We start from the raw sequence: 26967 nt of genomic DNA on the forward strand, positions 1-26967 counted from the left end.
GCTGGCTCTGGAGACTCTCACCGCAGGGCAACTTCAACAAGCACGAGGAGCAGTAGGACTCCATCAGATACCTGTCCCCAGAAGCCCCCTCCCGATTGCCGCGCTGCCGTTTGCCACCGCAGCAGCCAGCCAAATCCCCCAGCTCCGCTCCCGCGCTATCACACCTCGGGCCCTCTGCAGACAAAACATTCATTTAGCAATCTCTACGATTCGCAATGTCAAACGCCTCTCTGATAGTTCCCTTAGGACAGCTGCTCTTGCTATCTCATCTGTTAAATATTTCCAGAACCCAAAAGTCCTCAGGGAGAAAAGCAGTTATTTTGACTAACTGCTCCTCCTCCCCAACTAGTTACTGTGTTAGCTTCCTCCTACTCAAACACCAGGAGTTGATTAAGACATATGGATTATCTCAACACTACCAAGAATTTCACTTTAGAAAGTGAAATATTGACATTCTTAATGTCACATTCCTCTTTCACTCGAGAGTCCTTCCTCACATTGACACCAATCCCCACTGAAACACGGCAGCATCGCACAGACTGCGATCCAAGAGCTAGGCAAGATGGCTTTTTTACATGGTTTTTGGTTGAAGTTGCTGATGGAGTCAACCCATCACAGTTTTCTCAATTCTACTGAGAAAACTACTTGCAAGTGATTCTTATTTATGGAAATCTTTGGGTCATAAAAAGAATTATTCATTTCCACGTTAAATTTGGAATTATGTTTCATGGTCTTCCTCCTTGTTCAAAAGATTATTTCGTAGCATGTTGGGCCTCTTCAATATAACATAAAAACAACACACACAAAAGAAAAGTCATAAAGGAAAATTCTACACTTGGAAATCCCTCACTTGGAAATCCTTCAGGAATACATCACTCTTTAAAGTAAAATTTTATTTCCCGTATGTAAAAGCTTTGAAAGATTTGTTTTGTTCTAAGTAGAGGAAAGGTGAGGTTTTGTTTTGAATTGGAACAGAAACTAAATTTAAAGTGTGTGAAGTTTCCTACTAAACAGAAATCCTGTTTGGAATGGCCTTGCTGGGATCCTACAAGCTCCCACAAAGCAGAACCCCCACCATCTCCATCCACTCTTGTTGGCATCTCATCTCACCAAGTTTCTATTTAAGATTGATGGCCTAAAGCTGCAGTTATGTATTTAAGCAAGTTGGGAAGAAAATCAGAGTGAACCTCACTGACCTTTTATATCCCAAAGTACTGGGCAGATGTATTTAAGTTATCCAAGTGTGAATGCATGTGAAATATCTCAAAAAAACCCCACAAACTCTCAGACTTGAACACTACCCCACATTTAGATGAGCGTTATACAACAAAGAAGCACTTTTAAAGGAAAAACCTGGGAACTGCAGTTGTGCCATTGTGCACTTAATACATTACAATTTGCATTTACCAGTATCTGTAAAACTTAAAATTTCAGGACTTTAAGGAGGTGTAGGACAGGAGACAGGCTGCTTGGCTGACCTGGTAAGAGGACCCACATAAAGCACGAGAAAGCGGAAGGAAATGGAATATAAGTGTTGTGCTTTTGACAAATGACAAATAAGTAGCCATTAGGCAAAGACATTATTTCAGGTGAGAGAGAAGGTGGTTTTGCAAACCTCTGAAAACATGTCGTCTCAACCAAGATGATACCAAGCAGGGAAAGGCTGCTATCTTACTGTTAACCCTCAGCATTCTAGACTTCAGGTCTTCGGAAACAGGAAAAAAAAAAAATAAATATAACCATGACAGCTATGGAATTTTGGAACAGAGAAGTTCTGACCAAGCACTAATTTAAATGCACTAATATATAAAACAGCTGGTGCAGCTGCCACTCCTGAACACTCCACATGATTCAAGAGGATTATTAACAGGATTACTTTGTTGGAGGGAGACAACCCCAGAGACTCTCCACTCGCCAGCAATGCCCCTCACTCCTCAACATTTTGAGACCTCCCTCAGTTTAAGCAGTCTTAGTTAAGTCAGTTGCTCAGCAGTTCTCAAAGCAATGGCAACCTCGTATTTGTTCTTAATCAAACTTGTGTGAAGAACCCTCTATTTATTCTATACAAATACCCAAAAAAACCAAGGAATATACACCCCATTTTTCAGAAAGCAGAGTGACAGAGATCAAAAGGATCGAGTCCAGGAGATAACATTTCAAAATACTTGCAGCCACCACCAGACTCCTGCACTCAGGAGAACAAACTCATCCTACTGCTGAAGCTTTTTTACAGTTATACCCCAAAAAGAAGATCTGTAGGCCCCAGAACTGCTTGTAGCTGACATTTCCAGTGCTCTGAGCCACCATTTCTGAAGCAGGCGCACATGAAAGAGGTAAAAGTGATTGCGAGGCTTTATGTATTGATGCCTGCCTTTGGTTTGGAGTCAGTGAACCAAGAGAAATACACATTGAGATGTACTGAAACAAACAAACTAGAAACAAGCCTGAGGCAAAGAAAAGAGGCTTTTATATATTAATTATACTCTGGTTTTGGTTTCTGCCTTGAATAGCGGCTATGTAATGAAATTCAGCAAGCACTCATCTCAGGTATTGCAGAAAAGTGCAAGTCAGTCAAATGACCTCCCAGCATCAGGCTCAAAGTCTTCAAACAGGAGGGAAGCTCGCTCGAGGCAAAGAACCAACGCTCATCCTTTCTTTGCTGATGCAAATCCTCTTTACCTTGAGAGCAGTCCCTTGGCTTCAGCAGTGCTGCCCAGGAGAGCGACGTGGCGAGACCTTTGCTCTCAAGTGCTGCCGACCCACCTCCACCACGGCTCTGCCTGGCACCCATCACAGGATGGTGATCAGACACCCCCGGCAGCACGTTCCACTCGTCTCTGCCCAGCAGCAAAACGACCCCTCTCAAGGGCAGGCAGCACAGACTTGGAGCCGGAGCTGCCGACTCAAACTTCGGGAGTTCAGCCCCGCTTTGAGGCAAGTCGGGGATGACAGAGAGCAAAGTCCAAAGCTGCACTTGGGAAAGGGCTTTGCTTTTCATATTCAGCACGCTTCACTGAGACAACACCAGCACTAGCTGACAGGAGTATGACCCAGAGAGCCTCTTCAGCTACATTACAACAACCCTGTGCATTTTTAATTGTAATCTGCCCCTTATTTGTGTTTACTGACAGCCCGAGGGGAGCATACAACTTCGCTCACAACGGCAGGTGGGGATTCTGGAGCATCCTAAGCTCTGTGGGCACTACAGCGTCTTTCAATTGGAGAAGTTCTGCCTCGATGTCCCCTGCAGCCTACATGCACACTGCAAAGCTGCAACCTGAGGTTTCCCCTTGAATACACTGAGTCAAGTCCTTGCTTCTGCAGTAACAACAACAACAAAAAATCTGAACGTAAACTAGAAACACAGGAGGAATTCAGTTGCTTTCCCAGTCCCTTTTTGTATTTAGAAATGAGCTTTCTCTGCCCAACTGCCTGACATTTTCACTTTTTAGCTCCTCAGTATCTCTCTGCCCCTCACCGAGTAAGCCCATTTCTCTGGCACAAGTCCCCTCCCTTGCTCCACCAAGCCCAGCTTTTCCCTCGACCTCTCACCAGTGCAAAGTTTGAAAGGACAAAAGTTTTGCAAGTCCCATTGGGTTCCAATTCACAGGAGTTCCCAAGTGTTACATGGGCTGCTGTAAGCTCCAAAAGCTGCCAGAGTCCCCCAGTGAAAACCAAAGCCCCATACACAGTGGAAGGACAACTGTGGCAACCCCAGTTCACTGCGCCTGGATGAAGAGAGGATGGCTCTGCAGCCATCGACGCCTCCCTAAGTTTCAAGGGAATTTGGTCACTGCTTGACAATTTTGCCATATAAGCTTTTTTTCCGACTTACTTATTTCCCTTGTTCTGCAGTTCTCCACAAAGTTTTTCAAGGAAAAAAAAAAAAAAAAAACTACTCAGCTCAGGCTCCAGGCTTGCTGGGAGCTGTTTTGTTTACCTTGGTTAGCATTGTGCTCAGCCAAAGCTCCCACATTCCCAGAGGCAAGTTCCCCTCCTCTTGCAAGGCATCATGAGGACACAGCCCAAGATTCAAACCCAGGCTGCGAGGAACAGCACACTGAACGAACAACCCACTCTCCACAAACACAGCATCACTCTTCTATCCAGCTTCTGAGTCCTGGCAAAGCTAGTGGCTTTGCAAAACTTTTCACTTCCCTCTCCTCCGCCTTCCTTCCCTCATCCACCATGCAAACACACTCTTGCAAGGAACTGCAGCTCCATTCTTTCATATAGTTTATAATATGGTTGGGTTTTTTTGCTATGCATTGATTAATCTTTTCAATAGTTGCCGTGAAGACAATCTGCACTCCCTAAACTCAGTGAGTGTGTGCAGAAGCCCAAGAAACCCTATTTCCTGAGGAAGAGCTTACAGCACAGAGAAAGGCAGGCTGTGAATGCGCCAGGTGCAGCTCTGAGCACGCACACAGATCCTGCAAAGCTCTTATATTCCAATTGTTACGGGATCAGCCTTTCAACATATGCCATATGTACCAGGATGTAATACTGCATACTTAGTCTTTTTTTTCCAGTTAGTATTGCAATTGAAGAAATCCACCTCATTCGAAGTTTAAACTTCTAATGCTGAACACACACACGCCACTGTCTCTTTTAAAGTAGTCATCCTATTGATTTTTTTTTGGGTTTTTGTTTTTTTTTTTTTTTTTTTTACTTACTTACTCCTGTATGCAACACTTCAAGTAGTAGCATCCTCCAGCACAGAGAAGCTACAATGGTTTAATAAAGCCCTATACACTACGGTGCATTTTATTGTTTGAAGGCTTAAGAACACAGACCAGCAAATGAGGAGGTACAACCTGCTAATTTAATGAGGACAAGACCTTCCATCCTGGGTAATTCTTCTTCCCCAGAAAAACAGTACATTTGTTTCCTCCCCAGAGAAAAGAAATAATTCCTCTTGTTAACAATAAGCTACAGCCATCAGAAACAAATCTAAAAACCCACTGCCAGCAGCAGTCATCAGTGCATCATAAACAGTGCTCACCACCAAGGCTGCCTGTCCCAGCACAGGATGGGGGAGAGGGGGCACATGTGGGTTCAGGGACCACAAAAGGGCTTCCAGGTGACCCTTCAGTACCTGCTCTCATAGGAGAGCCCCGGCTCTGCTCTCAGAAGGAGATACCACCAGAAGCAGAGATGAACAGAAACTTCTCTTCATGTAGGTGCTGGAATTTTAAGTAAAGCTCCCAAAACTCCCCAAGGCGTATTGTTGCTCCCATCAAAGGAAGCCAGTGAGCGTGACTGATAGTTTGATTTTCAGTGGTGCTCAGGTTCTGCAGCTTTCATCAATTGCAGTGCAAGTTGTAGGTACTCAAGGCCAAATTTTTATTTATTTTTTTTTTTAGAGGATAGGCATTTTAAAATGTATTGCAGCCAACAAGAATTGGGAGTTACAGTTCTTTGAAGGGTACGAAGGCCTTCAGCACTTCTCAGAAGTCACATGGTGACTTTTTTCTACTTTTCTCCCTAATGTTTTGCCTTCTGGTTCAGAAAAGATGACAGGAACACCAGAGACCCCCGTTCCATTACAGAAATTAAAGAGAAGATATAACAAAATATGTCCTTGGAGAGGAACATGAATAGTGTAGGGAGCCCCCAGAAAAATTTACAAAACATAGGGAAAAAAAAAAAACACACCAGTCTCTCTGGAATGTTTATACATTTGCTTCAATTTCCCCACATGAGAGAGGAACCCACACCACCGTTTCGAGCCCCCAGTTTATCCCCTTTCTCAGGAATTAGTTTAGCTGGGAGATCTCTCTTTTATTACTGCTACAGAGAACTCACAATAAAACGCTCTCTTTGTCAGTACTGCTGAAATTAAATAGTAAAACTGCATTATCCATTAAGAGGTTTTGAAGTCTATTTGTTTACACAACTAGAATTACTTTTACATTTCTAATTAGGTAGCTATTAACTAACAATCAGGGAAATCACACCAGCATATGAAGTTTTGCACAATCTTATTAAAAGGAGAGCTTAACATTTTACTAAGAACAACAAATTAATCATCATAATGTGTTTTTAAATCATCAAATGCAGAAGTCAAGGTAGGGCTTTTTAAAAGATCTTTGAATCAACATATTTTCTCTGTTGATGTCAGAGTTTTAACACAGGCTTCAGTAAGAGAAAAAGCTTTTTCAAATTCTTCTGGCATTATTCTATATATGAAAATCTATGAGGTACACTAAATTAAACTAAATTAGATTACACATAGTCATTCTTCCACTGTTACACAGGGAAAATAACTGCTCTAGTATTCAGAAGCTGCCAGAAAGTCTTTAACCCTTTCTGAGCTAACACAGCAGAGTAGATGCTTGCTAAGGTCAGAGACCTCCACCAAGTCCAAGGACACCTCAAGTGCTTTATCATCATTCTGTGCCCCCCTGCAGACAGTATCTTCTCATAGTTTTCCAATAGAGCACATAACCAGAGAATTCGACTGTGACACTTTTAAATCAGCTGTATTAAACATATGCACTTTTTTTTTTTTTTTTTACCCTTTTTTTCTGGTTAGAAATGTAGCTGATGGACGGTTGTCAGTAAGGAGACACATAAAAGTTAACAGACCAAAGGAGCATGTTAGTGGTGCTTTTGGAATAGCACTTGAGAGTAGTAATATGTGACTGTGCCATCAAAGGCTATAGCAGAAAACAGTCATAATTTACAGTCTCACTCAGGGACTTAATTAATCCTTCCTGATTTTGGGGTGCTTTACTATCTGTAGGACACTGCCATATTTTGTTTTGCCAGCTAGCAACACCAACTTCATGCACTTGAAGTCAAACTGTTAAAGTTGTAACCAAACACAGACTAGATGACTACAGGCGGGAAGATAATTTACAAACAGAAAATAACAGAAAATTATGTTTCTGTAATTCCAGAAAGCATGAACCTGAATTTCCCACGTTCTGTTAAAAACTCTCTTCTCCCATGACTATTCCATTTAGATCAAACAAAACAGCTTGAACAAGGTCATACAACTGGGGTGGAGCAAACTTGGATTCCAGAAGATTGTTCTGCAGTCTCAGTCTCAGTGTGTGCTCTGAGGAAGGCAACTGGCAAAGAGCTATTGGTGGCCTCACTGGTTCTCCATAGCCACAACGATGATGGGAGACGATGGAGATCTTCAGCCTGTTATTCTTCCCAACAACTCAGACTAATTTCTTTTTTGGCAGAGGCATCCTTCACACACTTATGTTTGAGCACGATGAATTTGTTCGAGACAAAACCAATTTGTTCTAGCTACTTATGAGTATTCCTGCTTTTGCATTATACAGGGAGATAGAGATGCCGTTAGCATTTTAGCAGCACCCAACCATACTGCTCCAAGAACTAATGCACGAATAGTCATTACACAGCACTGGGGCTTTCCACCCAACAAACTGTTTCTCTCAAATAAATACCTTTAAAAATATATATATATAAAATATATATTTGCTGCTGCAAAACTGAACAGGACAAGACCAAAATGGCCACTAAACAGATGGTCGGGCAATCCCACGTCTTTTTTTGCAGAAAGACGTTAATTTGCACGTTCAGTCAGGCAAGTGCTGGAGAGTGGCACCTGACTCACAGCGCAAGAATTATCAAGCAGTCTTGATCCACAGGGTACCTCTTAACTGCTCAAATCACCGTAAGTCCATTAAAAGTTAACCACAAATAATATCAGTAAAATAGTTGTTTCTGATTTTTTTTTTTAAATAGCCCTGCCAGTAATTGCAGCATTTCTGTTCTCCTGTACAAAGTCATCCAATGTCTATAAGTAATCTTAATTAATGTTCTGAGAGATTAATATTTTATCTTTACCCCTGTAAGTTCAAACAAGCACTTTAGGACAGGCTATGGCCCTCTAATTAGCACTGCTAACGTATTCCTGGCCCTTCACAGGGCTGAAGTACTCAACAGCTCCAGTCACACACAGAAGAGAATGTCAATCCATGAGAACTTACAGTTTAAATGAGTCAACAATTCCAACCTCAGAGGTAATTCTATCCCCATATGTACTTGACAAAAGATAGCTGCCTAGTGATACAGTCAAGTTCTGTTTTACAATTTCATTTAGCTTTCCAGTTGCAAAGGCAGCTCAGCTGGAGACCACCACAGCTTTGTTTCTTTATATCATATCTAAATGAGAAGGTTTCCAAGGATAATCATTGTTGAGAAATGTATTGATTTGCTTCTGAGAATCTTAAAGATGCTTGAGGAACTGCAATTGGAAGTTCCCCCAAAGGATTTGTCTTTGAAATAATAGCAGTGATGTATTGCTTTCCTCTTGTGGGCTACAAAACTTCAATTAAAATTCAAATTTTGTATTTGGAAACAATACTGTGGCCTCCAAATGGATTAGCATTAAAGGGCCTTTTCAAGTGAATGCACTGAAGGAATCTGCACAGCATGCCTAAATGCAGCCTGTACTAAACTATTTGCTGATGGTTTAGTCAAACTACAGCCAAGGTCATTTTAGGGGAATTTCTGCTGCTACACCTATCATATTGACAGGCTTGACTTATTTTAATGAAGAGCCAGGTCCCTACAAAATCCACTGCAATTTTCATCATGATACTACCTAAAACAGGCAAATACTCTTCCTGGGGATTTACTGTGATACATTTATACTTCTCTCTCCCCTTATTCATTGCAGTGCCTGAGGTAGAAGCAGGAGAGGGAGCTGTCAGAGTCTACTTCCACCCATAACTTGGTTTCCTCCTGCTTGCGTTCTCACCTCAGCAATTTGTAGCACACATCAAATTAAACCGGCAGGGAAATTTCAGCTCCAGAATGCTTCAAATTTACAGAATACAAACACCCATTAAGTACTCACTACTTCAATGATAATTGCTGTCCATTTGCATGTGCAATAGTCACAGTCCAGAGGCAGGATACGTGCACGGGGACCTGCTCTGCAGCCATCTCTCAAGCAGGGTCAATGGGAGGTTCCCTGCAGCAACTGCCAACGCAACTGGGCACCATAATAAGAACTGTGTTGTTAAAGGCTAAATAAGCAGCTCTGCTGCTTGATCCTATGGGTTATGAGGTAATTAGCTTCTGAATAACCAAAATCAATGGTTGTTTTTGCAGAATCACACCAAATAAGCAGAAGCTTGGCACACAGAAGGGAGAAACAATCCCACTGCTACACAGTCATGTTTGTTAATGCCTAGTTTAATTCCACCAATTTCAAAAGCTTTACAGCGGGGGGGAAACACACAACACACAACACCACAGCCTAGGGTTACTAGCAAACCCTATCAAATTACCCTGCAATTTGAAAGCTAAAATGAAGTACTGCTCTTCCTTCTTCGACACCTTTACTTAAAAGCCCTCCTCGCTTCCAGGACTGCACACACCACCACCTTTGAACAGTTTATGGAATCTCACTGCCACCAAACTCCTGAAATTTCCTTGGAAATCATGTCACTGTGACTTCCCGCCATTGTAAGCCCCAAACCCTCTGCACTTCTCCATCAAGCCAAATCTACAATCAAGTAAAATTTTAAAGAGTTTTCTTCTAAAGCCAAAGCCTTTTACACATATCCTTGCAAAATGCCTTCTCAGTTCCCTCTGCACAACATTTGTCCCATCCTCTCCACTCTTAATACACCAAGTTGCATTTCTGCTTGCAGCCATCCTTAAATGACCTCAGAAACACTGAATCCCATTGCCCCAGAGCACTAAGTACATTCCACTGTTTCTTCAAATTTTTTAGGTTCAAATATTTGCGCTCCACAAAATAAATCTTCTTTCATGATAGTTCTGCTCCCTCCAGTGCAGGCTGTGGAAACCACACACGCTACTAAGAACTGAATCTAAGCCCAAAACAGGACTTAAACTGGGTAGCACTCTACCTCAGACAGGATCAGCATCATTCCAAACACTGGTGTATCACTAAAGCTACATGGTAACTATTAAAATATTCTTCACAGATAACATCTGTTCTAGAGTTACCTAGTCCAGGCTAGTATTTTTAAAACATACTCCACAAAAACAAACATTAACTCAAAAAGACCTACCAAAATGGCACTGCGACTTGCACAAACACAACACCACAAAGACTAATCAAGCTGAAGCGGAACCATTCTTTTCCACAACAGCATGCATTCCAACAACAGACATCCAATCTACCAGAAATGAAAAACACAATGGGAAGCAACAATGTAAATTATATCCACTGAAAACACAGCAAACCAGTCGAGGACTTGGTGAAAAAACATGCATCTGAAGGGTGTAACTAGCAGCTCTACTTAAACCTCTGCTCAAAGAAGGTGTGAAATGCACCAAGTTTGCAGAGAATCAACATGGGCAACATTAATTTCTTTCATTAGAAAGAGTTTATCACAGTTCATAACAAAAATAGTCAAGCACTGATGTGAAAAGTAGCTCTAAATAAAGTGTAACTACACAGGAGACCAAACTCTGACTGTCTGGGGAAGACCACCTGTCTAAGGGAGCCCTACTTCTTACCCAGTCCAGTCTTAATGGTAAGAGCCTCCTAAAGAGGAAAGCTGATATGCTTTGGAATTCACCGATGGGGCGAGGAAGGAGTCTCGTTGCTCACAGTCAGGTGCACTAACAGTCAACAGTAACTACAACATTGGCTCAGACCCTGTTCAGGCACAAAAGAGACTGCCCGAAGGAGGGATGGAGCAGTTCTCCATTCAATGAGACACATGGGATGAGGAGCAGAGGGTGAGTCTGTCAATTGAAAATGAAGCCATGATTGTAACTTACCCTACAGCTTTGAAGTCAGGAGACCCAGGGCAGTTCCCCTCCACGGCTGCGCAGCCTCAGCTGCACTGGCAGGTTTTTTGGGAAGGAATCTGGCAGTGCCCCCACTCAGCCCTTGCTCACCCACCACAGAGCAGCTCCTTCCCCCAGCACTGCCCGGGGCTCCAGGCTTTGTGTTCTCCGTCTTCCCTGGTGGGTGATTTCTTGTTTTGCTATCCACGAGCATTTCAAGAAGGAACTCAGCTCCCTCAGAAAAAGTCTTATTTTGAATGAACTGATAACAAACTGCCTACAGAAAAACATCGTAAGAAAGAACAAAAAGTAAAAAACTACATATATGCCAAATAAAAATTAAACTCTGAATACATCTCTCCCTCTAGGCAATTATAAGGGTAAATCAGGTACTGAGAAAATGAAATCATTACCGTAAGTCCATTCTTGCACTATATTTTTTCCAGAAACAGTGAATTAATTTGAGTATTTATCATAATCTGTTATCTGCAGAAAAATGTGAAAACTAAATAAATTTATGGAAATGCATTTACCTAATAATATTTACCAAATAACACTGTTCCCTCTGCTGCTCACAGCAAACTTGGTTACAGAGACTAAGGACAGGTTTGCCTTATTAATGCAGCTCTCTGGTTGTGTATTTTAAATATCTCAGAGCACAGTACCATCTGTGTGTATTCTACTAATGAGCTACTTCTTAGACTGAGGAAGGCCAGCCAGCCAACATCGATTACTCAGATGGAGACTGCCTAATTTTTAAGCAATTAATGAGCTCCTCTCACTCTACACAGAAGCTTCCTCTGGCTAATTCTCCTGGCATATTAACGGCATATGCTATCCTAAAGAAAGTTTCTCAAAAGAAAATTAAAAAAAAAAAAAAAGAACACGATACAACCCAGTCCAATTCCTTGGAGCAGAGCCCAAGTCCTATGTGCGGGACATAAGCTTGAGAAATCCCTGCTGGGACCAGCCTCAACAGGGGCTCCACCACTGCCTCTCAACGCAGCTGAGACAGGGAACAGCATCCTGCAAAGAGGGTAGCTCAGTCCCCTCCCTCTCTCTAGACTGTTTGGGGCACTAAGAAACCTTTAGTAACACCTCAAAGGAAGGACTGGAAGAGCCAGTATTATGCTTACACAAGACCTTAGCTGGTTTTATTCCCTCTCACCTCCCAGTTATTTGGAAAAATCTGACACTATCACCAAATGCTGCACAGCTCCGCAGCTGAGGATCGCCCGCCGCGGGTGCTGCACGCTCAGGAATCAGTGAGCACTTAGCAAGATGACTGACTGCTCCCGTCTCGTCCCTTATCCGACTGCTGTGATTTTAAAAGGTGAGCCTTAAGGGGCTATTAGATTATGCAAAAATAGAATTCCCTCTTCGGCCACTACAAAATATTTCTTAATAACCTAAACAAAGTTTAAGGAGATCAAAATTACCTTTTACAGCTCCCTGTTGGAAAGTGCTGTAGTAAAGCATAGAATGAGTATTAAATTATCTCAGTAATTACATTGATAATGCACAACTTTCATGTGCACAATAAAACCATTAAAGGAGATCTGATTTTTACGAGTATATTCCACATCATGATTCTGAAAGGGTAACCCTATGTGCAGGAAAGGATGGGTTTGTCTTGCACAAACCTGAAAAACATGCCGACACCAATCACAGCAGAGAAACTAATCATAGAGGAGAGCTTTTACCCAGCAGCCCCCAGCAAGCAAAACACTTGCCTCCTTCGAGGATGCTCATATTTACACACCAATAAGAGACTTACTGTAACGTTTCAACTTGGTTTGACATTATCAAGCCATTCTACAACCACATGGTGGTATTTCTATTTTTTAAGTTCTCATGACCAAGGTAGCCAGCATTGCACTACCGAGGGGGGAGGGGGGGCGGGAAATTACTACAGCACATCAAGGGTCTTCCTCACCAAAAGATGAAGCAAGTTGGTGACACATTCTGCAAGACTTCACACAAGAGCATGCTGGACAACCAACTGTTCACATGGGATCTGTGTCCTTCAGAGAAAGCAATCAATTATATCTCTTTATAAAGGACAGCAAGTGGAACAGTTCATTTATAGATGTTTCTAAAATTGCATTTTATAAAGATCCTTTCTTCATCAGTTGAGCTTTACACTTTTCCTGTGTAAGGTCCACAACAGTTGCAGCCAGGCATCCCAGGTGGCTGGATTTAGGTTTCATCTCTCATGCACTAAGTCAAAGGCATATTTTACAGTTAGAACAAAACCATTTGCAATAAACACTGAATGGTAAAGAGCAAATTTAATCATCCATTCCAGATGAAAAAATCATAATGCTGTAAATAATATGATGTAAAATCACAGTGAATAAGAATTATATGTTGACCTACATCAGAAGTCAGCCAAAAAGCTTTAGTTTTCAATCTGTTCCAATAAAGCTGAGCCACTCCACTCCTAAGTGCAGTTTCCACTGTAGTCCCCTGATTTGCCTAAAATTACAGAAGTCATTTTGAATGGAAATACTACATCCAAAATGTACTTAGTGATATATATCCTAATTTCTCTCCCTCTTTTTGATTGTCTAAAACCACAGCAGTATTCAGACCTCTCTGGCTTTGTTCAATGGGACAAGATTTTCAAGGTCACATCAAAAATAAATAATAGATTCAAGGGCTCAAATCTACAATAATTATTTTCTTGGCTTGAGTTTCAGGTTTGCTTTTCTAAACCACAAGTACCAGAACAAATAGGTTTCAGAAATACTTAAAATTTAGTTTATTTTCTCAACAAAACATACTCTGCAATAGGACCCTGCAACTAGAGAGGAAGAAGCAGGTCCAGAAGATGGTCCCCATTCACCAGGGAGGTCTGCCAGAGAGAAGTGCTGATAGCAGTAAGTCAACTTCCAACCTGGAAGTTGAGGAAGACTGCGGGATGACTGGGGTCCGCTAATGTGTTCAGAGTTTTCAGATCTCTTCTGCAGGCAACCCAAGAGATTTGACATGGCCAACTGCTTCCCAGCAGGAAATCCCAGAAACAGCAGGGTCCTGACCGCTATGTGTTCAAAGTCTTTCAGTTTCTTCATCCAACATCCATGTCAAGGACCTCAGAAGTCCTAGTGTTCAGCTGCAGCTCTTGAATGCCCTAGAGATAGAGTCTGGACTAACCCTGCCTTTGATTCATGTTCCAGCAGCTTTCCATTGCTTATTAAATGTATCTATCTCAGGGAATTTACTGTTGAAATGAAATTGTGTCACTGAAGAAGAAATTGTGATGAGCCCTATTCTACAGAATGTGATTATACTTCTGCATTTTACCATTAGCTCAAAGACACCAGAATGGCTATATCTCATGTTAGTCTTCCCCTTCTAGGCCCACTCACAGGTATGTTTTGCTGGACATGTAAGACAGCAAAAGCATGCATGAAGTGGCTCTGCACATTGATCCAAATAACCTTAGGATCATAGAGTGCATCAGCAAAACAAAAACATCATGCTTAAATCCAAGAACAAAAAACTCCTGCTGTCTTGTGAAAAATCTGACCTATGAACATCAGTCTTCACAAATATGAAGTCACTTCTATCTTCAAAATACCATTAACTCTCAAAGAACAAAAGAATTTTTAAGGAAAGTCTGTGAAACAACTTTGCACTCCAATTTTCGTATGTATTTTTACAGTGGGATGAAAGGACCAGCATTTATTTAAGCAAACATGAACATCTGGCTAGACTATATGCTCAGGTGTCCTTGGATAAAGCTGTTTTAAGCTATTCACCCATCTGATGACAGAACTCCAGTTCCTGGTATCGCTAAAAATCTAAAGGCAGCTACTAGGCAAGCACAGATGGAGCCCAGAGTGGCTCAAACGCAGCTGGCTGCCCGCAGAGTTGCTGCAGTTTATGGTCAACAAACGTTCTTTAGGTCAGAGGAGTAAGTATATACACAGCTTTCTGAAAACTGGGCTACCCAAGAGACTTGATTGGCATCTCTAAGGCTCATGGCATCTCTCATGGTCTCTCAGGTATTCCATATGCCATTTTACAGTCTGAAGTGTTTTTTCCTCCTGTATCCTCCACTATACACTGGGAGGACAGCTCATAGCCAATACACACAACAGACCTGTAACATTCAAAGGCAAAAAAGCTCTTAGCCTACAACTAGTGCACAAAACCCAGTACAGCAGAATCTTTCTCCTCTTCCTCCTCCACTTCTAGCAGACATGTCTTACTATCTTCTACTGAAAAATAACAGAAATTGCAAACACTTTTCCCTAGCACATGTATCCAAGGACATAAATGCACATTCTACATACGTGCTTATTTCAACCCCAAAATATCTCTAGAAGACAATACCAGCTTCCTTGTCCTTGCCTAAGGCGTTAGCTACATAACAGAAGAGGGAAACATTTTATTTGTGTCATTCCTCCACATCACCTTCAGTTTGCTGGGCAACCTCAACATCGCTTTGTCTCTAGATGATTTTCTACCATCTGTAAAATGGGAATAACTATGACAAACATAAGAGACAAAAAGTACTTGCATTAAATATCATGGTAGCAGATGTTTACTAAAACCACCAAATAGTCTCATGAGACTTTAAAGAAAACCCTGCCAAGGTAACAAACCACAATTAGAATACTGAAAGTCCAAAAAATAACGCTACCATCATGTTTCGAGGTCTCTGCTACACAGCCCTAACAAATGTTTAAACTGTACGCACAGTTACTGGTGCCTAAACAGCAGTATGTCCCTCAGACACAAGCAAGAGCGACATACAAAACATTGTACTTTAAACATCAGAAAGGAATTTGGGAACTTCAGGGTTTCCCTTTGCTGTGTTTCAGGCCTGTTCACTGAAAGGACAGTTGAATCCCTCCGGGGCTCACCCTGCCAGGTACCACTTTCCCCAATGCCTCCTGCCCCAGCGGGGCTGGTAGGCCAGGTTAACAGTCAAGGTTTGATGCAGGTTCCCATTCCTCCCACTTCATCACAGCAACAGAAATGAGACAGCCAGATACAAAAGTCTCATGCCAAGCACTGCTATTGCCTCCAGTTTCTTTATTAAAAACCAGTGAGCAACGTTTACAGCTGCCGGGATCAAATGGTCTCCTACTTATTCAATTACTATTTAATTTCCCTGGAAATTAAATTTCCTGAAATAACGGATGCAGAAATCTCAGTAGATACCTTTTTAAAGGAATACTGATCTGTCAAAGATGCAAACCAACTGTACCTGTCTTAAATTGAAGTGTCAACGTAGCTTCCTCAAAAAGTGACTGGGAGTGAGTTTCCATAGGTCATATGCAGCACAACAGAGCTACAGTTTTGTGAATCTCAGAGGTGGAGGAGACATAAAACAAGTCAAGGTAACAAAAATGCCCTCACGCTGCCTCCCTTCCTGCCTCAAACAAGGAACCACAGGGGGAGGGCAAGAAGGAAACGACAGCAGAGATTGGTGGGCACAGCCAGCCTGGTTATGTCTCAGAAAAGCAAAGTGCTCAGGTCAGAAGCTTAACTTTAATCTAAGTCTGTCTTCCATGGCAGAGCACTGTACGTTTTCGTACCAGTATGTATTATAAGTACTAATCGTACCTCTTGTAGGAAAGAATTGACTGGATTTGAAAGGGTTAGAGATTAATAAAGTGATACAATGTACACTCTAGAGGTGACACTGAAGGTCAGATCAATTTTGCTTTCAACTCATAGAAAGGCAATCACTTCTACTTCAGCAAGTTATAACACAAAAATCTCACACAGGTCTGTATATTAATGTTTGCACATACATGCACTGCACCAAAAATTACTCCTTCCTTCTTCACAGATCAACAACTTTGATGCTTCCTTTATTATTTGTAAAGACAACTTCTCCACACTTAAATGCCAAAAAATCACCAAAAATGCATCTTAATTCTCCCTTCTCTTGCTATTTCCCATGGTGATCCCAACATCTCCTGCCTCACAAGTTTAATGGTTGCTGCTTTCACGGCTACATTCATGGCAAAAACAAGCAAACAAGTAAAAAAGAAGTTTCTGATACAACACGTCACAGGGACTAGCAATTTAAAACCTGAATGTGCTTCAAACAAGCAAGGTTCTGAAAGCAAAGCAGAAAAAGTTCTTTAAATTCAGTGGACAGAGACACAAGAATGTGTATTAATATTCACACCTAGTTCAACCTAAGGACCCTTGTTTACATTCCTCCAAATACATACAGCAGTCTGCAAAACCTGCTTTTAGCCTGAATACACGTTTTGAAACCCCAAGCACACTTCAGAACCGTTCTTGACCAAGAGTTGACCCAATGCTAAGCCACTACATCACAGGTTCCCTACAGCTCCTATAGGTCTCTATCCCCCGAAGTTCCCTCCGAGCCTCTGCATTACCAGCAGATGTGCCGAACCGAGCAGATATTCACCTCCAGGACTAGCAAACATGCTGAGCTTGAAGACCATGTTCTGGGTAAGTTTGCAGCTGTATTATTTATACTTTCAGTTGAGCATTATGTAAGACAGACCTTCCAAAACTACTTTCATGAACAAGACGAAAAAAAAACCATGCCAGACCGACTTTCCCTGTCTCTCAGGACAGTCGGTCTCAGAGTACGGACATAAACCTCGGACACACACCCTCGTAGTGAGTATACCAGAAATACTGAAATGAAGATCCCTCTTAAAACTTCTATTTAAGATCTTTAAGAAAACAAATCAAAGACACATTGATGCATCTTTTTTTCATTTAAAAAGGTGCTATTTTGAGGGGGGGGAAAAAAGTACTATCCAGTTAAAGGCACAAAGCTGGAAGATTTCTCAATCATGAAGGTATATCTACTAGAGGTTCAGATATTATCAGTAAACTCCTACACGCTGCAGCTGGATGTAGAACAGATATCCAAGCAGCTCACATGATGCCAATTGCAAAAGTGGAAGATAATAGATTTTTAACTGAGGAAATGACATTTCTTTCATGCTTGGCTTATTTCCCCCTATCCCTAAAGATCCTACCTTTGTGATTTACTGCAGTTTGGAACAATTTAATTGTGTTCATTTACTTTATTCAGACACAGCTGTGGTTTCCCTTTTGGGAAAGGAGCCTAGTTTTAATATTTAAGTATCAGTTCAATATTTTAATTGTTTTAATTATACATGAACTCATTTTAAAGGAGTGCAATAGCTAAAAATTTGAGTGTTTAAATAAGCTCAATATTTAAATCCTGTCAGGTTGAGGTCAATAAAAAAAAACCCAAACCTCTAGCAAATTTTTTCCTTTCTTGTTCTTCTTTATATATCTCCCTTCCTCCCCACCAGCAAACAGAATCTCTAAATGCTGCCAGCTGTCTCCCAGATAGGTCTGTCTGGCTGCAATGCTGCTTTCTGTCTAGAGGAGAGGAAACGAAGGCTGAGACTCCCGTAACGAGGTGCATGGACTACCTGTGCTTCACAGCTCACGTGCTGGTAGCCTCCCAAGACCTGACTGAGCACAGGAGCCCGGCTCCTCGCCTCCCACTCATCCAAACCGAACAGATGGAGAGCAGCCGTGAACCCGTGCGCAGACACAACCGTGTCCAAGAGGGACTGTACATTCCTGCACTGATGACAGCTTAGAACAACGGTGAGTCCGACTTTTTCTGTTTGCTGTGAATAACTTAACATCTTCTGGGAAAAGTAAGAGATCAGTGTGTGCTGCTTAGTGTTGCCAAGCTCCCACTTCCTCTATGTCTGCACATTATTTGCAGGAAGCAAAAGCTGAAAGCCTCTTACATCACTCGTATCTCACAAATTGGGAGGGCTCACAGCCATGCATTTTACATCAGGGACAGAAGTCACTTCTTCAGGCAGATGCAAGTGCAAACAGATAGCAAATGGCAATGGTGAGTGCTCATCTTGCAGCTGCTCTAGCAGCCCACTCCAGCAGGAGCAACGGACCCTTAAGTCAGGCTGTTCTAGGATATCCCACTCCAGGCACAAATCCACGAGTCATCTCTGAAGCATAAACACCTTCACTTCCATGTACATCATGTTTTTCACGGCCAAAGCGATCAGGCACCAATACAGGAAGACTGAGCTTCACAGACAGGAGCAGAAGGAAATCCTGATCTAGAGCAGTGACAACCAGTAGGAAAGCAAAGGTCTCCTGAAACATCTAGAGCAGACCACAGTGAGTTGTGGCGCGACATTTAAAAGGCATGAAATATCAAGCCAATAGGTTTTAAATTGATGTGTTAAAGGACTATGTCCCAACCACTGCAACATCAATGAGAGAACTGAAGACGATTTGGCTATGCCCACACACAGCAGGGCATGATGCTAAGTGAAGGCCTCTCTCCCCCAGGCCATTAGTGACAAAGTTAGATGCAGGTGGAGGCTGACAGGTTGGGTGGGGGACAAGAGACATAATTCCTCCTCTGGTATGACTGCTTTTGGGTGGTCCCAAGATAAAGAGGAGGAGAAGGAAGGCCAGTATCCCCAAGCACATCCATCTGACACGCTACAGAGGAGAAGACTTGAAACTCTGGCTCTGTAGCTTGCAGGACACATCAGTGCCAGGCCTGAGCCAATTAAGCCCTGTTAACCTGCAGGAAGACTGCTACCAGCTCTGCAGCCAGCAGCCTCGTACAAACCTTGGGGATGTCTGCCCATGCTCCTCCACACAGGTTGGCATGCCCTGGAGCTCTAGCATGCTGAGACAGGGCATTTCAGCTCAGCAAAGAAATACAGAAACAATAAATGGCATCAATTATTCACTAATAGAATTATATCTTGTAAGTCAAACAGAATCTATCATCTGAAAAATCTTTTGCTTAAAAAATGCAATGATTTTTTAATTGGTTTTATATTCCCTGCTACGATTATTCAAAGCACTATATACAAAGGGCTTGGGAAAAGAAGTGACTTAATCAGATTCAACGGAAATCACCTGCCAGCTGGGAACCTAGCAGCTCCCACATCCTCAATTTATTTGTTTAACCTCCACCTCTAAAATACCCTTTCTAGGATATTGCTAAGGCTGCAGTCCCAGCATTAGCTATTTGCACAGTTTTATTTCTTAAAGCAGGCAAAAAGGACGACCTGCAGCTTTCAAAAAAGCTTCTTCATATTAAGAAATGCCTGTGAAACTTAAGTCAACATTACATTCACACAGATGCTTGAGGCAAACTGTTCTGTTCCCACCACAAACAGCAATCATTACTCTGTAGACATGACAGATTTCTTCTGGAGCATCTGGAAGTTGCTGCCTGTAAAGAAGAATCTGACTAGCATAATTAAATTAGCTCACCATTTTAATTATTTTGGCACCACATCTCAAGTGAGAAGCAGCCAAACAAATTTGTCTTGCTACAAGTTTCTGTGTCATTTTTGCAGCATTGCAAGGTATTCTAAAACCTATCTGTAGCCCTCGCATGCATTCTTGTTTGACTTCTCCAAACAGAAATATGGACAACCGAATCTGTAACAAAGGGCAAGTAAAGGACATGAGACAAATCTCCTTCAGTCCTGTTTTTCTCTTCCCTTCCACGAGGACTGTTTCTTTAGCAAACTTTAATTCTATGCTTGCAACCGGAGCACCATTTCATCATCTTCTGTTTGACATCTTAGATCCTCCACTCCTGACCTCTCTTTAATGGCTCTCGCCTGTTGTCCACCCTCACCTCTGTACTGTCTGCATTTGCTGTCTGGACTTCTCATCCTCAACTTCCTCCCCTTGGGTTTCCATTCCTTGGCTTTGATGGAGTATTTTCACACCAGCTTCTGAAGATGCCTTCCTAGCCAAACCCCTGTTCTCTTTAAGGCACATTCAGTTTCACTGATAACACCATTCTGGACATTCTGCCTCAGTTTTAGTGATGCTTTTGCATTACCTGAAGACCACACTCTACCTTCTCGTTGCTCCACCTCAAGTCCTCTTTAACTCAGCTCTCATTAGATTCTCCCTACACCTTGAACAAGATATATTCTATTACGTGACATCACACACATGCTAGTCGACTTCATAATTGCTCTTATACTTAACACTAATCACAATTCTGGCCTTTCATGCAATAATTCCATGTATTGCTTGGAAAAATGCCCATCTATGTAAGTCAGCAAAGACACTGATACCCCGATTTTACTGGTTTATTGCCCTGGTAGCCCAAATCTGTCTTTATCATCAGCGTCAGCACTTTCCATGCACTGCTTCACACAGCTCTACATAACTGTCTGTACAATTTCCCTTCCCCTTTTAAGAATGCTCACCAGCTTAGACATCTCCGTACCAATAGCCAGCAAGATCCAAGACTACAACATCCATCCAGAACACTGCTGCAGAGATCCTGTTCACAGGGTGTTATTTGGGCATCCCATCCGCTCCCCTCACCCCAGCTCTCATCTGCAGCTAAAACAGTCTTTCTGCTTTCAGACATCCTGCTCTTTACACTGCAGTGCAGCTGTCCACAAATAACCATTAAATTACTTTCCCCTTTCCACTCTTCTTCATCAAGACATCAGTTAAAAAAAAAAAAAAAAAAAAAAGACCCTGAACTACAGCACCAGCACGCTACAGCTATTGTCATCCTATCAAGCAACATGGTCTGATTGTTTGTGCATTTGCCTGGCAGCATCCATCCACTATCTCTGATCTTCTACTTAAAAATACAAATAGTTAAAGTTCAGAAGCCTCTGGAGCATCTGACCCTTCACAACTTACTGTCTTTTGTGAAGCCTCAAGCAATCAAACAACAGTCCTTCATATCTAAAGATCCCCTTTTGGAATGGAAGTCAAATTATTAATTTTGCTCCAAGTGCTGAAATCACAGAAACAGAAAATGTATTTCACACACAATGTAGTTGAAAAAGAAAAAAAAAAAAAGAAATCAATAGTTTGCTCCACACAGCAACCTAAAAATCAGCACGTATGACAGAATGAATATTGAAGGTAAAAAGCAACTACATGATCATGTATTGCAAAGAAACTATCATTTCACTTTACATGCATTTTTCCCCTTCATGTTATACTCAACGTATATCAACTCAATCAAACTAAAAGAACCACCTATTCACAAGTGGGTTATATTTAGCAATAGGCAGTCTAACACATTAAAGCGTTTTTCCCACCAGTACTCAACCTGAATTGATACTGTCAACAGAATAACACAAGACATTCTGCAGAGTCAAAAAAAGCAGATTTTTAAAAAAAAGAAAAAAAAAAACAACAATAAAATATAATTAAAGGTAAACTACCAGCTGAATGATGCTATAACCACAGGCATGTTACTTCTACAGATGTGCACTTCTGATAAAAGAAATGCAAAGGCCCTTCCTTGCAGCCAGGTGGTATTGCTTGGCATCAGTGAATCAAGGCTGCTCAATTATACAGATTATGGATCTCACAGGGGTTCCCATCCAGGCCAGTAATAGAAGTTTTGAAAAACAGGAACATCATCACCTTTAGCAGAGTTTAGATCAAGCTCCACTGTAGCCAAATCCTGATATCCATGACTGCTCTCACAGGGCAAACAGGGCTCAGGGCACAATAACCACAACACAAGGCTGTTGACTAGTTTGATTTAGCAACATCCATTTATACTTTCTAGCCAATCAGAAAGCATTCAGCCTAGCATCTGGTGGTTCCCAGAGTAACACTTCCTAGCCTGGGATGTGACATCTAATCCTTTATAATAGATGGACCAATAACTTTTCTCCTCCATTCTCAAGCAATGCAGAAATTAAACTTAAAACTGGCCACACCAACCGAAGCCAGTAATTTCTGTTTGTACCTGCATTGCTCTAAGTGTTGGCTGAAGACACTGAGGACAGGAAGATCAAAGGAAGCCCTCACACTTGTATGTACAGCACACAACTACTGGGAAAAAAAATGAGTAAGTTCACATGCAAGTTTACAAGTACAACATTCGTCCTGCCTCAGTTACCAGCCCACGTACACAAGGCTCTAGCAGACTAACACCATGATGCGACGCTGCAGCTGCCCTACTCGTCTGCCCAAAGCCCTTCCCAACTCACAGCTTACTTGAGAAAGGCAAACAGTCTCATGAAGTCGTTCCCTTTGAGAAGGGAGAGCTGGATGGACTAGGAGTCACTTTAGGCTCTAATATAGATGAAACACTATGCACATCAACTGTCTATCCTGGAAGGAGATCCTCTGTGTTCTGTTAATATTAGTGAGTTTCAAAAGCAGATGTAAACATAAACCAACTCCCACTCCCTTGCACTGCCAGAATAATCTGAGATTATCTACCCAGGAAAGCCCTTCCCAGTGAACTCTACTATTTATGATCACACATATGACTGGCATGACTTTTGGAAGATGCCCATCCAACGTACGAAAAAATCATCCAGGCTTAAAAGTCACCACAAACCACATCCACAGTTACGAAAATCCCCTAGTGTGAGTAAAAGGTTGGACGTTAAAACAATGCCAAATTATTACCTTTATAGGTTTTCACTTACATCAAACTTTTTTTTTTTTTAATAAAAGAAAACAAAAGGACACTTTCAAATAGTTTAAAGTCACATCAACAGAACATTATAGTGAGAAAATTAATCCTGTAACATCTGGTAAGCAAAACATACTGGTTATGATTTTTTTTTGTTTTTGCAGAAGAGAACAAGTATAAACGCAAAACATAAAGCAGCCGTCTAAAATGCTTGATTGCATAAGCACTAGGTCCAGATTGAAAAGTAAAAATATTTTTCTGTGACTTACCAGAATTTCTCTTTGACACGAGCTTCAAATTCATGCTGACTACAGTACAGATCACAAGAACCAAGAGAATAAGAGGCTTCATCTTTCACTTTCTGTGACAGCTGAAATGCAAACATAGTATGAAGTCTGAATCACAGCTCTTCACTACAACAAAGCAGCAGCTACAGTTAAACATTTCTCAAAGAACCATTATAGGGCAATGGCTTAATCTAGTGACTTCTGGGTTTATTTTTATGCAGAGGTAGGAAAATATAATGGTTCAAAGTAACTGTCTATGAATAATTTATCTCTGACTATCACACAAAAGGATTGTTTTTTCAAATTACACTGAAAATATTTTGCTTAAAAAAAACACAAGACAACTGTTTATTTGAAATAGTATGAGTCTAATCTGGCGGATATTTGTATGTTATTAAAGAGGGAGACTGATGGTCATGATTAGTTTTGTCTCATACAAACAGGCCACACGCTTAAAAAAAGTCACATTATTCAGGAAAAGGTAAAGAGTAGGTTATTCACACAATTTCTCTTAGCAATCTTATTTTCCCACTGATGATCTTGTAAAAGCTCCTACAATGAATTAATGCTATTCCAGAGATTTCTCCTATAAAATGAGGTAAAGACAAGTGAACAAAATCCAGAAATCAATGAATGCGGGTCTCGAGATTCTCATTATAAAGATAAAATTAATCTCTCCTGTGAACTTTACTACCTACTTTATAATACCTACATTAAAAAAAAAAAAGAAGGAATCTCATTTTAAATTGCATTTTTAATTTTATATAATTACTGGAACCAATTCTGTTTTCATTTACAAGCATGAGGTCATTCAACAAAACATAGCAAGAGCAAACTGAAGGCCCTTATCTGTATTTAAAAACAGGTAAAACGAATCTGAACTCAGCAAAGTCCATGTCTTTCTATATATCTCTCTCTCTAAACGAGAGAGAGCAATGCTTAATTATAAGCTAGAGTCTTCAAATATATGCTTAGCTTGAAGTCATACCCTTTAAGTGGCTTGACATATTTAGACTCCAGGAATTTATCTCCGTATTAGACACAGACTTTAGACCAGGACCCTTATTCTCAGATAAAGAGGGCGGCCATCTAAATCAGTTTAAAACTATTATTTGCATCAAAAGATTCAGTAAACATTTAATAGCAGTTTCTTTTAAACAGAAACGCACAAAACTACCTGCATGAGTCGTCAAAACAAAGGTCAACAAAACAGAATCAATCCATAAACGCTGTACCACAGCTGCCCGCTCAGAGGCACTCAAACCGGGACCAGTCCAGACCCCTGTAGCTCTGAACATTTGCTCAACGTGATAAACCAGCACGAGGGTGAAGTGTCCTGCAGTTCACTGAAAATTATTCACTTTAATTTGAGTTTATTACATCAAATATTCTTCCCTTGTAATTTTACTACCAGCCTACTGTTGTGTGAAGAAAATGTAAGGAACCATGTATAATCTTTTACACGATGGCAATTATGCTGCTATTTAATTATTTCAAAATTATCCCTTGCAACTCAAGTCTTCCCCCTCTCACCTTACTGTCCTGCGAGTTATAAATCGGCAGTTGATATTTCCCCCCTGAATTCTACGTTCCCGTGGGCACTTTATGCCTAGTGATTCCCCACAGTAACGATGCTAAAGGAGTTTTCAAGGAATAATACGCACTGAAGGCTGTCTGACAGTGGTTAATGGCAGAATTAGTATTCATTCTTCCTTAACCTCTCCTTGGAGTACCAAAATCCTGAAACAAGCAAGGCCATCGTGACAAGAGAGCTCAAAAAAAAAAGTAATTGAACTAAATCTTTTGACAGATAATTGTAATGATGATGTTATGCTAGAATGATTTTCAAGTGTAGCTTTGCAAATTACTTTCTCCACTTTCCTCCCTTCAGCTATTACAGCTGAAGTATGTAATTCCTAGGGTTTTTTTCTTGTGGGTCCCTCCATCCCCACCCCAAACGAGCTACGCTGCATTAAATACGCTTAAAAATTCAAAGTAAGTTCTGCCAGCCAACATTCATGCTAGAGATAGGGGAAAATTCTTGGTTCTGTCAGCATTGATAGGAGTTTTGCTTTTTGAAGCCCTGGCCTCAGCAAGGCAGCCAGTCTCTGCACCTGCAACAATCAGGAAAATACAGCAGGAAAAGGGCAAGAAACTACTCCACCACCCAGCCTAGCTAATTCATAGCCTAGCTCAGAGCCCCAGTTTGTCACACCTGACACAATCCCATTGAAGCTGGCATGAACATACATGTCAGAATTTGAGGTGTCATCTTCACCTTCCTAGACATCCAACCCAAGAAGGCAGGATCAGCCACACCAGTGTGACCAGTGGGTCAGGCTGGTTCCTGTCCCGAGACAGCAGGCAGCTACAGACAACAAGGCTGTTCAAACTGCCTATCACAGATGATTCTTTCAAAACATAAAATTTGACAACGAACACAAGGTACAGTATAAAATGTATTTCCCCCAGAAGAATGTCAAGCAGTCAGAAGATAGAAGGTTGTATACGTCCAGGACACACTCTCTAAATTTGCTCAGGAGATTTCTGGGCCTGAGCCTGCCAAGCCTCCTATCAAGTCTCTCAATGGGACCAGACTCACGACTCCCTCCTCTGGGCCATTCGCTCACGTATCAGGCAGCGGGATGGACTAGAGACTCACCGCAACCTGGTGCTGGACCTGCCAGTGCTTCTGGAAATAAATGAGTGAGAGAGTGTCTATAATCTGATGAAGAATATGAATAAAACTGTGCCAGCTTGAAGAGATATGAGCTCGGACAAACCAGTTAACATTCAATACCATTTTTCCATAATCAAGGCATTTCCCTCCAGGCAGGGCTGATTTTGTCATTTAACAAACTTTCCCCTCACAGGCCCTGAGCAGCATTTCCCTAAGGAGCTGCTTACTCTGATGGTGACAACTCCAAGCAGCTGTGAGTAGGGGCTCACAGCTGTAACAAGAACATAGTGCTCTACTGGATACACCTCACAAGTGAGGGACCAAGTTTAGGACCATTCCCAGAAGAGTGAAGATGTCTTACTCATTACGGATATAGAAACACCAATTACAGGTAACTTCACTGAGAAGAAGGAAGAGAGAGCCAGAATAAAGTGTTTGTGGAGAAAGCGGAAAGAATCACTAAACAAGTTAATCCAGCCCTCGTTGTGACCTGCCAGGTTGCATTTGTATGGAGATAAGTAGAGGGAGGCTGCTACCATCAGAGGGAGAAACATAGGAAAAGCAAGGCTTGACAACTTTATTCTCAATCCCTCCACTGCTAACGAGTCCACCCCTTCCCTCCTCGCACCGTTTGATGCTACGGAGCACAGATTTCGGGCAGCTTTCCCAGTCTGCTGTAAGCACTCGGCAACTACAGAGGGATCGGGCTGCGACGCAGCACAAATTCTGTTCTTCTAACAGAAACTCTGACTCCCATATGCTGCATAATACCCTTCACCTGTGTTGACAAACTGAGTTCTTTCTTCTGAGTCCTCAGAAAA

At 41.6% G+C, this 26967-nt stretch overlaps 1 protein-coding gene across 1 annotated transcript in view; it reads right to left on the minus strand.

Moving 5' to 3' along the window:
• The window catches only part of IL1RAPL2 (interleukin 1 receptor accessory protein like 2), a 391662-nt gene extending 368132 nt beyond the window's left edge, over positions 1-23530 (minus strand). Inside the window, exon 1 of the mRNA XM_086619725.1 lies at positions 23449-23530. Coding sequence (XP_086475851.1) covers positions 23449-23530 — 82 coding nt within the window. The remainder of the gene's footprint in view (positions 1-23448) is intronic.
• Between the last annotated feature and the right edge of the window lie 3437 nt (positions 23531-26967).

Source organism: Tauraco erythrolophus, chromosome 13 (genome assembly GCF_009769465.1).
Source record: "Tauraco erythrolophus isolate bTauEry1 chromosome 13, bTauEry1.pri, whole genome shotgun sequence".
Classification (NCBI taxonomy): Eukaryota; Metazoa; Chordata; class Aves; order Musophagiformes; family Musophagidae; genus Tauraco; species Tauraco erythrolophus.